The sequence below is a fragment of the Rhipicephalus microplus genome, chromosome X (genome assembly GCF_043290135.1).
Source record: "Rhipicephalus microplus isolate Deutch F79 chromosome X, USDA_Rmic, whole genome shotgun sequence".
Classification (NCBI taxonomy): Eukaryota; Metazoa; Arthropoda; class Arachnida; order Ixodida; family Ixodidae; genus Rhipicephalus; species Rhipicephalus microplus.
In genome coordinates, this window is record NC_134710.1 from 2,919,531 (window position 1) to 2,934,472 (window position 14,942).

A 14,942-nucleotide genomic window follows, 5' to 3' on the forward strand; every position below is an offset into this window, starting at 1 on the left:
ACCATTAGGCAATACCGGACGGTTCTCAGCTGCTTGAACTGATTATAGTGGTGGTCCACTTCGTGGTTTCCTGAGAACTCTAACTAGCCGAAACATTCAATCATGAGGCTTGTATCTTCTGATTATAACTAAGACTTTACTGTACTTGAAAGTGGTGTGCCAATACATTGAGCAATTAAGATGTAGTATAGAGAAATATGACGTAGAGACTGTTTATACAGGTTTCAAAAAACAAAAGTCAAGGGAATTCAAGGCAGTGTCTTGGGTTTTCGAAGGACTAAAGAAGATATCCAAAGAATATTTTTGTGGGTGCTCTGCATTTCAACATTCTGACTAGTTCTAATAAGTTTATATTATAATGAACATAGTGCTTGTGATAGTGAAGCCTTTATTCCACAAGAAGTAGTTCACTACACACAAAAAATGTTCAGATTAGCTGCGGAGACTTTTTAAGCATAAACTAGGCTTTGCTTCGTTGGAGTATACTAACTTAACATGCTGCTCACATGATGGGGAAACCAATTTTGTGGCATAAATGCACGAGACATAGTGAAGCAGAGAGATAAGTCGAGAAAGAGACAATGTACGACAAGGTTGACGTACAGGTGGGGAAATGAACAATAAAAAATGTCGTGAAGAAAACAGTGCAACACCAGAAGGGAGCCAGCACCTAAGCCACAGTAGGTGTCTATCGCTTCATTAACAGTGTTTCATATTTTTAATGCCCTGAAGAACAAAGCATATTGGTGCTGAAATGAAGTTTGGTGAATCTACACTGCTGCCTAAGCACAAAGAAGCAGCTCATAGACAAATTCCTAGACTTTTAGGCTTCGAATATGTTCTTTTTTATTTCAATGGTTTTATTGTTATTTAATTTGGAAACATACATGTACAAAGGATACAGAGAAAAAAGGGAGGAATTTTGAAGAGTTGCATGCACCCTGAACACACAAGGTGTGTTCAAATATAAAGGGGTGCTCAAACGTTCCCAGGCTGCTACGCTTGTAATCTTATGACAGCACTGCCTGGGAACATTTGACCAACCCAGTGCACATTAAACCTTGTACTGTACAACAGCGCACACTTTCTCTTCTTTTTTTTATAATACAAAATGTTTACACCCAGAGACAGGGCTAAAGCTGGGCTTAAACAATGAGAATTGTCAATACTCACAATCATGAAGTTTATTAGTAATTCAAGAGGCACTCGACAGTATACAGCATGAATTTGCACAAATTGGCAATAGCTAAATCAATTGAAAATGGCATTTCTCACTTCCTCTAAAAACAACTGTTTCACTGCACAATCCACAAACATCTACACCTGCAGTTCACTGACATGTGGAGGTTCTTTTTAACAGCCCATTCATTTAACAGCTTGACATGCAATGACAATGCGGTGTACACATCTGAGGTTTCTACTCATATCATTGTAATTTAGAAGGTGGCTTGAGCAGTGAATTATTAATAAAGCCACAACACACAAGGAACAAAAAAAACTAATTTTACAGATGTGAAGTGTTTCTGACAAAAAGTACAAAAAGTAGGTATAAGAAGGTATTGGTGCGATTTTTATATGATGAGACCTTTTTATAGAATGATGAAACTAATTCAATGTTGCTCTTAAGCGTCCCTTTAACAACCACCAGAGAGCATTTTCAAAGAAATTCTCTGAAAAAAACACTTTCTATTGACCTCTACATAGTTGCAAGGGACAACACTGGCAGACAGCTCCACTAGCTGTTGGGAATTCGCATCCTCTGATTTCATTATGTGCTCAGTGCCAAATGCACGACGTGACAAGAATTTGTTTGACAGTGCAAAAATCCTTACATTTCCTGACGAATCCCTAATAGAAACAATGTGCTTCAACTTCAAGCACGTTCCCAAATATATTTGCAATACAGTGCTGTCACTTTTGTTCGGCCTTGAGTACTGCTCACTGTGAAACCGAACACCCGGTGATACAATCACTCGGTCATGTTCCATGACACGGCCCCTAACGATGTTGCCAACATGGTCCTGCACAAGGTGAAGCAGCTGGTCAGACACAGCTCGGGGTTTGCTGAGCAGTAAACCACCTTTACTATTTGATGGGCCAGCTTTTGTCAAAAACTTCAGAGTGCAAGGGCTAGCTGAAGCCTTTAGATACCTGAAGTTGCTGGCCATCATTAAGCGCTCTACAATCTGCAGTGGGGCACCTTTTGCTGATGTGACCAGCTGCTTAATTTGGCCAATGTTAGACTCAAAAGCAAAACATGAATGTGCCCAAAGAGGTCCTTGGTTCAGAACACTCTGAGCCATGTGCAACAATTGATGTACATTGAAAGTCATGTTTTTTTCTCCATAGAGAAACTGCATGTCGACAACAAACTTTACCAAGCAGTCTGTGCTTACAGAAATGTCACTGAGGGACACTGTGTCCTGCAGAAGAAGGGCAATACCTTTCACAAGCAATGCAAAATGTTTAAGATACTGCCGTGGAAGTAGGCCTTCCAGACAAGGCAATGAAAAATACAGTAGCCATTGCTGCCACTCCGAGGCTTTCCAATACTTTCTCAGAGAAACTGAGCGGGGAAGTCGTGGCATACAGCTATGCGGCTTTATAGAGCACAAACGTTGATCTAATACTGCCACAGTTTGTGGTGCCCCAATGTAATATTCCTCGCCTACATTAGAGAGCCAGTCCTCCGTCATCTGCCGTGCCACACCTAGAAGCACACAATGCATATAATCTGGAGTAAAGCCCCAGATTATATTAAAGTGCTGAAGATTAATCAAAGGCGTGATGCCTTTTGCTCCCTGTACTGGTCTTCCAGCTTCAGCAGCCTTGGCCATGATTTCCTTTGTGCCTTCTGCTGTCCTGTCAGGTGAAACAGTGTCCACAGGATACTTGACAGTTCCTGTTTGGCAATAGTAAGAAAAAAAAACAGAGAACCTCACAAATTTAGAAGTTTGTAAAATCTCGCACAGCTAAGCTTGATTGTAAATGGCACACTTGTTTTCAGTGATATTTCTGAGAATTTACTTCTAGAACACATTTAGAAAAACATACTATGTGCCAGAATTTGGAAACATAGAATCGCTACGACATAAAGCACATTTTTGCCTCTGAGATGAGAAATGGCAACCCCAGATACATTAAACAAGGTGAATGTTTACATAAAAATTGCTAAAAAAGAGAGAAACTCTGATCAACATATCTAGTCAGAAATCTGACTCCATGTTATGCAGTAATGCGACATCTTTACTAACCATTCACAGCTGCCCCTGGATGCAAGCACCATCCACAGCCATAATACCCATTAAACTGGGTTAGGTGCTGCATGGCTGCCCGTGCTGGTGCATCAGCGCTGCAGCTGAAGCAGTACACCTGCATGAGCAAGGACAAAAAAGGAAGCTGTTAGCCCTAACTACCCTCTGCAATGAAGTACAACAAAAAGGAAATGGATAGAGGGCTTGTTTTCTTTGCCAGACACAAGTCAATTATTGCAGTAGACATTGAGGACAAGGAAAAGATCGGGTGATGTTATTAACAGTTTTCAATTGATAACAATCCATTCAGAAGAAGCACTTTTCATGCTTTTGCATAAAGGGACATGATCTCCGTAAGTTGTAACAGTTACAGTAAACACAATGCAGTAAATACCACTTTGACACTTAGATAATTGACAGTATTTAGAGATAAAGTCGCACTAGAAAAGAATACACACAAAGATGAACTAGTGTGCCATCCTCCATGGTGTCATTATGCCCAAGTGGCCTGGATTTCATCATGACTGGAAGAAATTAGCTGGCACAACAATGTAGCCTCGTCTATGCATTGTAGCTCAGTGCAGCATTTACAACTAGAATGTCTTGAAGTCGTGTTGTTCAAGCAGCTTTAATAATTAAAAAAAAATTACCTTGGAATGCACAGTTTCGTTGCCTGCCTTCCATGTGATCCCACTGGTCGACAAACCGTCCATTTGTTCAACAAATGCGTTCAGTAGGAGAGTCATGTCGGGATGTTTCTGGCCATACCACAGAGCAGACACAAGCACATTTTTCTGCCTCATGTACACTGGGAGTTCATTCACCATCACTTGAACGGGCCACACAGAAAACTTCGATGACTTGAACACGGCGCTTCCATCACTGTTAACAGTGAGAGTGATATCATTTTTTGATGTCAATTCGCGCCTAAGTGCCCTGTATAAGGTGCCATCTATTATGTCTGTCATTTCATCTTTGTCGACAGACATACTCTCGTTTATTGAATTCAGTCTTTCGTGGAGTGCAGTGCTCGCATCATTCTCGGCAAGTAACGAAGACAGCAACTTTGCGATGGGCAGGGTTATGAAAAAGTGGCCATCGCGTAGCATCTGCGGCCCACTGTTACGTTGCCCGCATACGGTGCACGTTACCCGCACTGCATTCCGCGCTGCAAGGTCGCCACTTGTTACGGCAAGGAGCGTCATACAGTTTTCACAGTAGAAGTGTAACCGGGCGGCTTTTATTTCTGCCCCGACACTCTTCTTGAAAAGATATTTAGTAACTGGTATATCATGTCGTTCAAGTATGTGCATTATCAACTTTTGGAGTGCTTCGACTCCCTTCCAAGGGATGCCAAATTCGAGGACAAAATTGACAGTCAGTGCCAGCAAATCGTCACTAGAGAAGCTCCCTAAATCTCCCTGTGGCTCGTCTGTCATTTCTGCGCCAACGGAAGGCTGCGGCTCGTCACTTGGGGCCGCTTCATGTGCCGATTCAGAGTCACAGTCGCCTTCAACATCAGTCTGCGGAGGTTGCGTCAGTACGCGAAGTGCTGTCGGAGCAGTCGACCCGCCAGCGACATTTGTGTCCTGCTGCAGTCCACGACGTGATTGTTGCACGCTCGAGGCTGATCTTTCGAGATATGTTTTCGTTGAATACGGGATGGCGGAGGCGCTGCCTGGGTTTAGGTATTCCTTTCTACGAGGCATACTCCCTCAGTGCGGATCCACGCAAATATCGCACTGCAAACTCACCGAAAACCTTCTAAGTAATGAAGCCACACGTTGTGTTCACGCGCACAATCACGACAGTTCGCTCATAGTTCGCTCGGACTCGCACATTCTCCATGATCTCACACAATCAAACGACTTGGATTGGCTTGTACGGCGTTGAATTAGTTGGATTGCAACCCGGATTTCAAAAACACATATCTATTTAATTATATCTTAGTAAGTTTATACATTGTTTATAACATGAACAGTTTTTACACCTGTTTATAAGCTTATTTAAAGCATTTTTTATTTGTTTATAGGTGTATTTATTTATTTATTTTGTTCCGCACGCAGTTATTGGTATTGCCCAGTCTTGCCGCTAGGAGTTGTTATGGTGTTATTTTTAATGGACACGACACGTGCGCGACACGCGACTGCTACATTTTTTTCAGAGATTGGTGTGTGTGTGATGCCATTTAAGGCTTTGTTAAATCATCAGTACTACCATGTACGCTGTTGTTCGTTTCCTGGACGATCACGACAAACGGTTACACGTCATTCACGTGCATGACATCGAGAAGTTTGATCCCAAAGACACCAGCGACTACGACAACCGCTTTGTTTACAGCGCGTACTGGCGAGACCCCGTGGATGACACAAACACTGGTTTGTACAACACGCAAGTCTTGATGCTGGCAGGTATGTGTGGTATGTGAAATGTTACGGTTCCAATTTTATAGTCGTAATTTCTTACAGAAAGCGAAGATGACGCCCGCGCGAAAATGCGGGCCAAGAGGTTGGTGATACCAAAAATACCTATGCAAGAAACGACGTCAGATGATGATCCTGATGAGCTCGTGGAGTCCCAAACAAAAAGAAAAAAGGCTGAAAGAAAGGTTGCTATTTATGCTGCCTACATTTTGAAACGGCTGAAAACTTGCTGGTCTTGCATTGATCATCATCTGTAATTGTGCTTTCGACTTCTTTCAGAAACAAAAGAACGACAGAGCAAATGCTAAAAAAAACATGTATGACGAAATTCTTAAAAAGAATCTGGAAAAAGCGCACTCTGGGCGTAAACCTAGAGCACAGGTAAGTGTGCCATGGTCTTCATTAGTGCACTGTACTATAAAAGAAGCATTTTTTTTTACTGAAAGCAAAACCCTCATGAGACCCTTGAAGGCTACAGCTAGGGCACAATAAATAGACAGGGACAACAGAAGAAAGCACAAAGTGAAGCGCCGATACTTGTGTTGCTTCTGTTGTTCCTGTCTATTGTGCACAGTAGCCTTCAAGATGCAATACCAACTAGCCCACCAAGCCATCCTAGTGAATTCATGAAGTCATTTTTTGCATGATGAAATTTCAGCCAAGGAAAGGGACAGACACTCCGTCGGACAGCGGGTCCTCCGATAGTGATGAATTGTGCCCAAAAAGTGAAATTCTTCAAATGAAGAAGAAGAAAGACGTGTGGAAGGCGAGAACGAAGGCGCTGGTGGTTAAAGAGCTTGAGAAGGACAGAGACATGTGGAAATTGCGTGCTGAGGAGCTGCAGCACGACAACCAGTTTCTAAAGCAGCAGGTTGCAAGCCTGCAGAGATCCCTTGAAAGCAAGCTTTTCAAGCGTAAGAATGCTTTTTGCTCTGCATTATTTACTTGACAAAAGCTCCATGTATAATGATTACATGACAACTCATGTGCTACATAAAAACTTGTGCACCCTTTTTTTGTGTACATGCAGTTGCAGTAGAACAAGACCGGGTGCCTTGCAGTCGGGGCATGTTGTCAGGTTTGTTTCCCCATAAGAACTGCATACACCTATGCTCTTGAGTAAATGCATCAGTTCCATATTTCACTGGGACAGTAATATAGCATACTTTGACCTGTTTAATGAAGTCAGCTTTTTTATTATTTATTTATTCATATTTTGTCTAAGCAACTCGCTCAGTAGTATGTGCAAAGTAAAGGTTATAGAGATTTGGCTTTACTTGATGAACTTGCCGAACGAGTTCAAAGAGTGCTGCACTTTTTATTTGTTTTGAAAAAGTGCCCGCCAAACACAGCATGAATTAACTTTGGAGTGTAAGTTCAGCTGTTCTGCAGTAAGATGGCAGCTTCAGTCAGTATGTAATATAGAAGATGCTAGTGCCATGATAATGAAATGATGTTGGTTCTTTGAAAGTGGAGGTGGATAGATGAAAGTAAAGTTTGAACTGTAAAACAGAGTAGCCAATCGAGAAAACCTCGAACGAACAAAATTTTTCCTTGGTATGGTTTATCGCTATGTTACATTGTGATTTTTGGTTTGAAAGTCCGAAGTGAATTGACTTGGAGATGTGCACCTCATCGTAGCTTTTAGAAGCAGCCAATGCTCTAAGGCACGCTCTGACTAGCATGAAGCTTTAAACAAAAGCATCCAGATTTAACAGGCTTGAGGGGTTGAAATCTAAACTTTTACACCTGAATCATTTTTATTACAGCACATTCTGAGACAGATGAAGGAGAAAGCTTCGTCGGAAGTGAGTACTTTGCTTCTTTTATAATACTTCCCTGCATTTCAAAACTGGAGTGACAGTTACTGTCACTATATCTTTGTAACTTTAGATCTGTTGATTATGGACAACATGGCCTGCAGTGAACGTGTTCTCCGTAAGTAACAGCTCTGGTTTCATAGACAGTAAACTTTGTTTCAATTAGAGCAAGTTGTGCACCAAGATAAGCCATTTTTGAATAATTCTAAATGTTGCGTAGCACCGTGCTCATCTACTGCTGTAGAACCAGAGGAAAGGACAAGCACTGTTGGTGGAGAAAAGAACACTACACATCCAGGTCAGCTCAGATGTCACCTCAGATATTCTGACAATAATTTTTTTTTTTTTGTGCCATGACAAGGACCTGATATCTTTCTTGCAGGCCCAAATGGAGATTTCATTTATATGGAAGATGGCTCTGTAAGTAATTTGCTCGAAATTTAATGTCACTGTCTGCAGCTGCTTTTCATGCTTAACCGTTTTTTTTTCTATTGGTAGTCACAGCTACTCTATAGATCTAGGTGGTATAGTTAATTACGAAAGCTTTCTTAAAGCTTCTTGCTTGCAGCATGTTTACCATTTTTATTTTTTTAGCATGCTCAAGTCTTCAGTTTTACTCAGTGTACTTTTTGAGAGAAGTATGAATACCGTTGGGACCAGCACACAGTTTTTCTTTTTTATTATCAGCAATAGCAAGGTGTACAGTGCTGATCACACCTGTCTTGAGCACCTGAGCAGTGCTGTGTGGATGAAATATGGCAAAATTCTAAAGCAGATACTCAATTTCACTGATACTTCTTGCATTCATGTGCAGTTGAATATACTAGATGAACCGCACAGGCTCAAAAGCATTGTCTCTAACAGAGTAACCAATAACATTTTACTGCATTTGATTTGCAGCACACCACTTGTGCACCATAGACAAGTGTGATAGACTGTACATACTATTCATGTGCTACATCGTTGTGTTGTGCCAGGTGCATTGGTTAAACAATTTGTTAGTTTTGTTGTATGTTTAGCAGAAGTAACATGCAGCATTTTTTGTTTCATTGCTCCTTACAGTAGGGATTTTCCTCCATTATTTTGCTTTTTCACAGTTCCATTTGACGAAAGGCGTAACAATAAGTGGTGTGTGTGCAAAAAAAATATTTGGGAACAAGAAGGCTACCTTGGTGGTGAAGGATGCTGCCCACGCTATATGGGGAAGCAACGTTCTTGCATCTAGGAGCGTCACAGGGACCGTTGGCTCCAGGAAGAGAGCATTGGGGGAGCAGCCCAAGCAGCCGCTGACACCGGAGAAACTTCTTGTTGTGTCAGGTACAACTAGCATGAATAGTTTTCCACAGCGCATGCAGGAAGTCATCTTTACACAGCCTGGCAGCATGAACGAAAATGAAAGAGTGAAATTCATGCTGTTTGCTTTGCGAGTTGTCAAAACAAAATTTTGGTATATAGGGTGAACAGAAGTTGCACTTTGTACTGGAAATATGGAAAGATATCTCTGAGTTTGGGTTAAATTTGATGGGGTGCATGGTAGGCTCCTATGCTCAACTGACAATCTGTTGCACATGAAACTGTGCACCAAATTTAACTGCCATCAGCTGCCGAACAGGACAACTTGGGTTTTGTGGAGCTTGTGAAACTAAGTCATGCACATTCCTAATCCAGTGATGTCGGAGCTTTAGTGCTCAAACCCAAGCTCTGCCTCTATGGTGTGGCAGTTGTCGTTGCCGCAATCACTACTTTTTGTTGTCTAATGCTCAAAATCGACTCGTCTGTTTGTAGAAACACTCAAGCACTGGGGACAGCAGAAAGACGTCAACACTGCTGACACGGAAAAAAATCTGCCCAGGATCCTGGCTGAGAAGATCCAAGATCTCCTGAAATCGAAAGTGCGCAAGCAGATGTTTGACGATCAAGCACAATAAATTCTTAAACACTAAGGCTGTTTGTTTAACGCCCAATGCATGCTGTTAACTTGGCACAGGAATGTAGAACGTGCAAGTTACAATAAGCACTGACTTACTAATCGAATGGCACAACCATCTGGATAGCCATAAAAGTTATGTGCTTGTAACCCTAAAGTTGCTAAATTGGGCAGAAACATGCATTTGAGTTCGTTTGGGCACCACCTTGTTGATTGGGGGCGTCCTCCATCTCGGTGAGTAACAATTTTGTTGCATGTATGCAACCCTGAGCTGAAACCAGTAGCTGCTGGTTTCGGATACTGGTTTCAGTGACTGGTTCCATCAGCTACTGGTTCCATTACCTACTGGTTCCAATACCTACTGGTCCCATCACCTACTGGTCCCATCACCTACTGGTCCCATCAACTACGGGGAATGTGCTAATAAACCATCAATACTGGAACCAACAGAAAACCAACAGGAAATTTTCACCTGGGTGGCGTCAACGGTGGCAACGTTGTTGTACACTAAAAGATTAAAGGCGTTGTCTGCTATGCCTTTCAGCACATGGGCCACTTTCTCAGACTCACTCATGTGCTCGTCAATCTGGCGGCATAGGGCGATTACGTCGTGAATGTACACGACGTACGACTCCATCGACGTCTGTGCACGAGCCGCCAGTTGATTACGCGCTGCGATCTGCCTCCCAACGGTGTCGCCATAAATGTCGCAGATCTTCTCTTTAAAGCAGCCCCAGCTTGTAATATCCGCTTTGTGCGTCTCGAACTATACCCGCGGTGGGCCATCGATGTAAAAAAGCACATTGGCAGGCATAAGAGTCGGGTCCCACCTATAGCTTGCGCTGACCCGTTCGTACCGGTTGATCCATTTGTCGACGTCAGCGCCATCCTGACCGGAAAATACACCGGAATCACGAGCAGGATGTTGAATGACGTACGTAGAAGTCATTTAAGGGGCATATTGTGAGGACGATGGTTGTTCAACCTGTGACAATGTTGGACCTATGATGATGCGGCCGTTGCAGAGCTTCGTGATGAAGACAGGGAAGTTCCCAGCACCTCCGCCACAAAGATGTTCCGTAAAAATGACAAGATCAATGCGTGTCTATTCAAAATGTATATTGACACTAATGCGTATAGCATCGACTAAGATGGAATACAGCACCCACAACCGACAGAACACTTCCTAGTTGTCGTCTTCTCACCGCTGATATGTAAGCTACGTAGCAATGTCACAGGCAGTTTGATCACGTTTTTGCAACAGTTCGGGTGCACCTGATTGTCCACAGGCGCAACCAAATCAATCGCGTCTAACTGATGACGATGTGGTTCTCCCTCCTCAGTCATTGCACGCTTGTTTCTGTGGCATCCGCTGTTCAGTTTGACGGCGAAGGAGTTTCAAACCGAATAAGCAAGCTCCTCTTCACACGCGGCATTTCCGTCGCAAGAGCTATCGCTAGTGTCACCGCTGGACGCACGGACTTGCTTCTGACAAATTTTAGTGGTGAGTGCCGGCACCTTCCGAAAGGCATGGCCGTCTCTTACTTCGACGATATCACAGACGAAGAAGGCTGCTTGGCAGTAGTCGACGAGGCGCCAAAACTTGATTCAACACCAGTTATCGACGTTAGCACTACTTTGCCTAAAAACGAGCGAAAGAGGCTTCTTGAGCTACTGGCCCAATTCAAAGACTGCTTTTCGACAACATCAAGAGTTGGCCGCACGCCTCTAACCAAGCATCGAATAATTACCGAGGACATGGCCAGACCAATTCACCAAAAACCCTATCGCATGGCTCCAAAGGAGCGCGAAGTGATACAAGAGCAAGTCGAATAAATGCTATAAGATGACGTCATTCAGCCCTCGAAAAGCCCCTCGGCGTCACCTGTAGTCCTCGTTAAAAAAAAGACGGCAGCCTGCGCTTCTGTGTAGATTACAGAAAACTCAATCAGGTGACAAAAAGAGATGTGTATCCACTTCATCGTATAGATGACTCTCTCGACAGACTTCGACATGGTCGTTACTTTTCATCGATGAACTTGAGGAGTGGATATTGGCAAATCGAGGTAGACCCGAGAGACCGCGAGAAGACTGCTTTTGTGACACCAGATGGCTTATATGAATTTAAAGTCTCGCCCTTTTGTTTATGCTCAGCGCCTGCTACCTTTCAAAGACTCATGGATACCGTACTTGCTGGGTTGAAGTGTAAAACCTGCTTGGTCTATCTTGATGATGTCGTAGTTTTCGCCGCAACATTTGACCAGCACCTTAAAAGACTTGAGGTAGTTTTACAAGCCATGCGGTCCGCGGGCTTGACGTTGATGCCTGAAATGTACCACTTTTACTAAGAAGAACTGCAATTTCTCGGCCACGTTGTCAGTCACGCAGGTGTTCGTCCTGATACTGAAAAAATTGCAGCTGTTGTACAGTTGCCGGTGCCGACTGATAAGAAGGCTCTCCGACGATTCCTCGGCCTATGTGCGTATTATAGGCGATTCATCGTGGACTTCGCACACATCGCATCACCGTTAACCCGCATCACGAGAGAAGACGTTGCCTTCCAATGGAGCAACGAAGAGGAAGCTGCTTTTAAGAACCTGCGCCAGCGACTACAGACGCCTCCATGCTTGCCCACTTTGATGAGAAAGCCCCAACGATGCTACACACTGATGCCAGCAATGTTGGTCTGATAGCTGTGCTTGTGCAGCTGCAAGAAGGCACAGAAAGAGTAATCACCTGTGAAAGCCGAACACTAACACGCGCCGAGACTAACTACTCCACGACTGAGAAAGGCTGCCTCACCGTGGTATGGGTGGTCACAAAATTTCGCCCGTATTTATGCAGCCGCCCTTTCAAAGTCATCAGCGACCACCATTCACTGTGTTGGTTGGCGAATCTCAGAGATCCAACCGGATGGGTGATTAGCACATTGGAGTCTCAAGCTGCAGGAGTACAACGTGACGGTCGTACACAAGTCAGGGAATCGCCACATGGACGTTGACTGTCTATCCCGCTCACCCATTGAACCGGCAACTCTATCCGATGAGGAAACAGCATTCCTCGGTGTGCTCGACACGACCGCCATTGCGCAGAAACAACGTGGAGATCCTGAGTTACTTGCCCTAAATAATTACCTGGACGGAAGATCTCAGAAGGCACCAACTGCTTTCGTAAGAGCGCTGTCATCATTTTACTTACGGGGTGGAGTATTATACAAAAGAAACTTCTCTTCGACAGGATCTGCCTATTTGCTCGTCATCCCAGCAGCCCTTCGCTCCGAAGTACTCGAAGCATGCCACAACGAGGTGACTTCAGGCCACTTAGGTTACACGAGAACATTGGCCAGAGTACGGCAACGCTACTACTGGCCAAGGCTGACCATAGCCGTAAAGCACCATGTTCGTACTTGCCTCGACTGCCAGCGACGGAAGTCACCGCTGACTAAACCAGCTGGCTTCCTGCAGCCCGTGCAGGTTCCAAGAACACCGTTCGACCACATTGGCATGGATATTTTGGGCCCACTTCCTACTTCTACTGCCGGAAACACTGGGTTATTGTCGCGACTGGTCACCTTACCCGTTATGCTGAAACAAAGGCTATCCAGAGAGGTACAGCAGCGGAGGTGGCACAATTTTTCATCGAGAATGTTGTCCTGCGGCATGGTGCACAAAGCGTCGTAATCACAGACAGGGGAACCGCATTTACGGCAGATCTTTTGGATCAAGTCCTCATGCCCATAGAAACAACCCATTGTAAGACCACCGCCAACCACCCACAAACGAATGGGCTTACAGAGCGTCTGAACCAAACAATTTAAGACATGCTTTCAATGTACGTAGACGTCGAACACAAAAATTGGGACGAAATCTTGCCATATATCACGTTTGCATACAACATGGCCAAGCAAGAAACAACCCGGATGACCCCGTTCAACCTAATTCACGGAAGGGAAGTACGAACCATGTTAGATGTGATGCTAGCGCACGAATGTGACGACATTGACCCGGACGCCGAGATGTTTACAGAACGAGCAGACTAAGCAAGGCAACTAGCACACTTGCGAATCCAGCAGCAGCAAGAGTACGCCGCAAACCGCTATAATTCTCGGCGCAGAACAGTCGTTCACTAGACCGGCGACAGAGTATGGGTTTGGACGCCCATGCGGAAACGAGGATTCTCCGAAAAGCTTTCAAGGAGATACTTCGGGCCACTTAGTACTGCAATGACTGAGTGGTGTTACTTACGAGGTCGTTCCCGACAGTTCGTGTAGTACAAGGCTTCGCCAGCACCGTCCTGAACTAGTTCACGTTGTACGCATGAAGCCTTATGCCAGGTAGTGACTGCGCAAGACTTTTCTTTAAAAAAAAACTGCACTATTGATCTAGCATCAGGGCGATGCTCTTTATGAGGGGGTCAAATGACCCGTGTGTACTGGTGGACAAAAAGCGACTATAAGGAGATTTGGCGGACACCAGGTAGTGGAGCTCTGGCTGATCGAAGACAAAGAAGATGATCTTGCTGTTCGGCTGCTTAGAATCGCTGTGTCAACGTTTATCTGCCTTTGGTTCGCGTTGTACCGCGACAATATACATAAAGATGGGTCTGGCTCCGCTGCCCTACCCCGGCTGCAGAACACCGTGACACAGCTCACTCACCTAATCCGAAAGGTGGCTAACCGCCGCAGTGGCTTCAAAAAGCACGACACCCTAAGAATGCTACAAGCTCTCCATTACAGCCGCATAAGGTACGGAACTCCCTTCCTCAACCTGAAGACAGCGGAGAAAGAAAATCTTAATCTGCTGATACGAAAGGCTACAAAGCTTGCCCTAGGACTGCCGCCAGCCACCGTCACTCACCGATTGCTTCGCATGGGAGTTTACAATACGTAGAAGAACGCACCGAAGCACACCTCATTAACCAGGTCGAGACACTCAAGCTGTCACTCACAGGGCAAGCCGTCCTTCGACGCACATGATACGAGACCACTCTAGAACCCAACGAAGAACGCAAAGGCAAAATACCGTCACAGCTCCGAGAATGCCTTGAAATTCAGCAGGCCCCTCGAGACATGCATCCTCAACATCACCGAGCAAAACGGCTTACCAGGGTTAACATGATCTGGAAAAACCATGACAATGACCCACAGGTGCGATACGGGGACGCAGCCAGATATCCGGGACGTAACGCCTTCGCCTGTGATTACCATCACAGATTACAAAGGCGTGGTACTGGCATCGGCGACTATCCTCGCCAAACGTGCGGAAACAGCTGAAGAGGCTTCTATAGCACTCGCCACCCAGGCGAGTGAAAATCCCATCGTGGTCCTTACCGGCTCACAAACAGCGGCACGGAACTACCTGAAAGGCAGGGTCTCCACGGTGGTGATTAGGCTACTAAAGCGCATGGACAGTCCTCCTCTCTGCAGACGCATCATGTGGATTTCGGGTCACGAAGGTCTCGGGGGAAATGAAGCGGCACACACCGCAGCCCTTAAATGCGTCAACCGGACATTCCTGTA

At 44.7% G+C, this 14,942-nt stretch overlaps 2 protein-coding genes across 3 annotated transcripts; one reads left to right on the plus strand and one right to left on the minus strand.

Annotated features, from left to right (window-relative positions):
* Positions 1 to 1,568: 1,568 nt before the first annotated feature.
* Positions 1,569 to 5,201, minus strand: LOC142777361 (uncharacterized). 2 transcript variants are annotated; one of them, XM_075881691.1, is made up of 3 exons: positions 3,905 to 5,201; positions 3,255 to 3,372; positions 1,569 to 2,902 (listed from the first exon to the last, which is right to left on the minus strand). In XM_075881691.1, exons 1-3 carry the CDS (start codon positions 4,961 to 4,963, stop codon positions 1,635 to 1,637), a joined length of 2,445 nt encoding a protein of 814 aa, XP_075737806.1. In that variant the 5' UTR covers positions 4,964 to 5,201; the 3' UTR covers positions 1,569 to 1,634. The 2 variants fall into 2 exon arrangements, with proteins under 2 accessions (XP_075737806.1, XP_075737807.1); XM_075881692.1 differs by lacking the exon at positions 1,569 to 2,902 and having other exon boundaries at positions 2,984 to 3,372.
* Positions 5,202 to 5,333: 132 nt separating this feature from the next.
* LOC119171849 (BEN domain-containing protein 5) lies at positions 5,334 to 9,440 on the plus strand. Its single transcript, XM_037422708.2, has 11 exons — positions 5,334 to 5,665; positions 5,723 to 5,862; positions 5,957 to 6,058; positions 6,336 to 6,591; positions 6,708 to 6,755; positions 7,447 to 7,485; positions 7,571 to 7,615; positions 7,718 to 7,795; positions 7,880 to 7,917; positions 8,595 to 8,814; positions 9,283 to 9,440. The coding sequence occupies exons 1-11, from the start codon at positions 5,473 to 5,475 to the stop codon at positions 9,423 to 9,425; spliced, it is 1,302 nt and encodes a 433-aa protein (XP_037278605.1). The 5' UTR covers positions 5,334 to 5,472; the 3' UTR covers positions 9,426 to 9,440.
* Positions 9,441 to 14,942: the final 5,502 nt, after the last annotated feature.

What these genes read in the sequence shown, in the direction of transcription:
- LOC142777361 (XM_075881691.1), bottom strand. Translation starts at nt 4,963, where the DNA reads ATGCCTCGTAGAAAGGAATACCTAAACCCAGGCAGCGCCTCCGCCATC. An exon ending in ACGAAACTGTGCATTCCAAG is followed by an intron (nt 3,373 to 3,904) that starts GTAATTTTTTTT and finishes TTGCTCATGCAG; the next exon opens with GTGTACTGCTTCAGCTGCAG. An exon ending in TCCAGGGGCAGCTGTGAATG is followed by an intron (nt 2,903 to 3,254) that starts GTTAGTAAAGAT and finishes ATTGCCAAACAG; the next exon opens with GAACTGTCAAGTATCCTGTG.
- LOC119171849 (XM_037422708.2), top strand. Translation starts at nt 5,473, where the DNA reads ATGTACGCTGTTGTTCGTTTCCTGGACGATCACGACAAACGGTTACAC. An exon ending in GGCGTAAACCTAGAGCACAG is followed by an intron (nt 6,059 to 6,335) that starts GTAAGTGTGCCA and finishes ATGAAATTTCAG; the next exon opens with CCAAGGAAAGGGACAGACAC. An exon ending in TTTATATGGAAGATGGCTCT is followed by an intron (nt 7,918 to 8,594) that starts GTAAGTAATTTG and finishes GCTTTTTCACAG; the next exon opens with TTCCATTTGACGAAAGGCGT.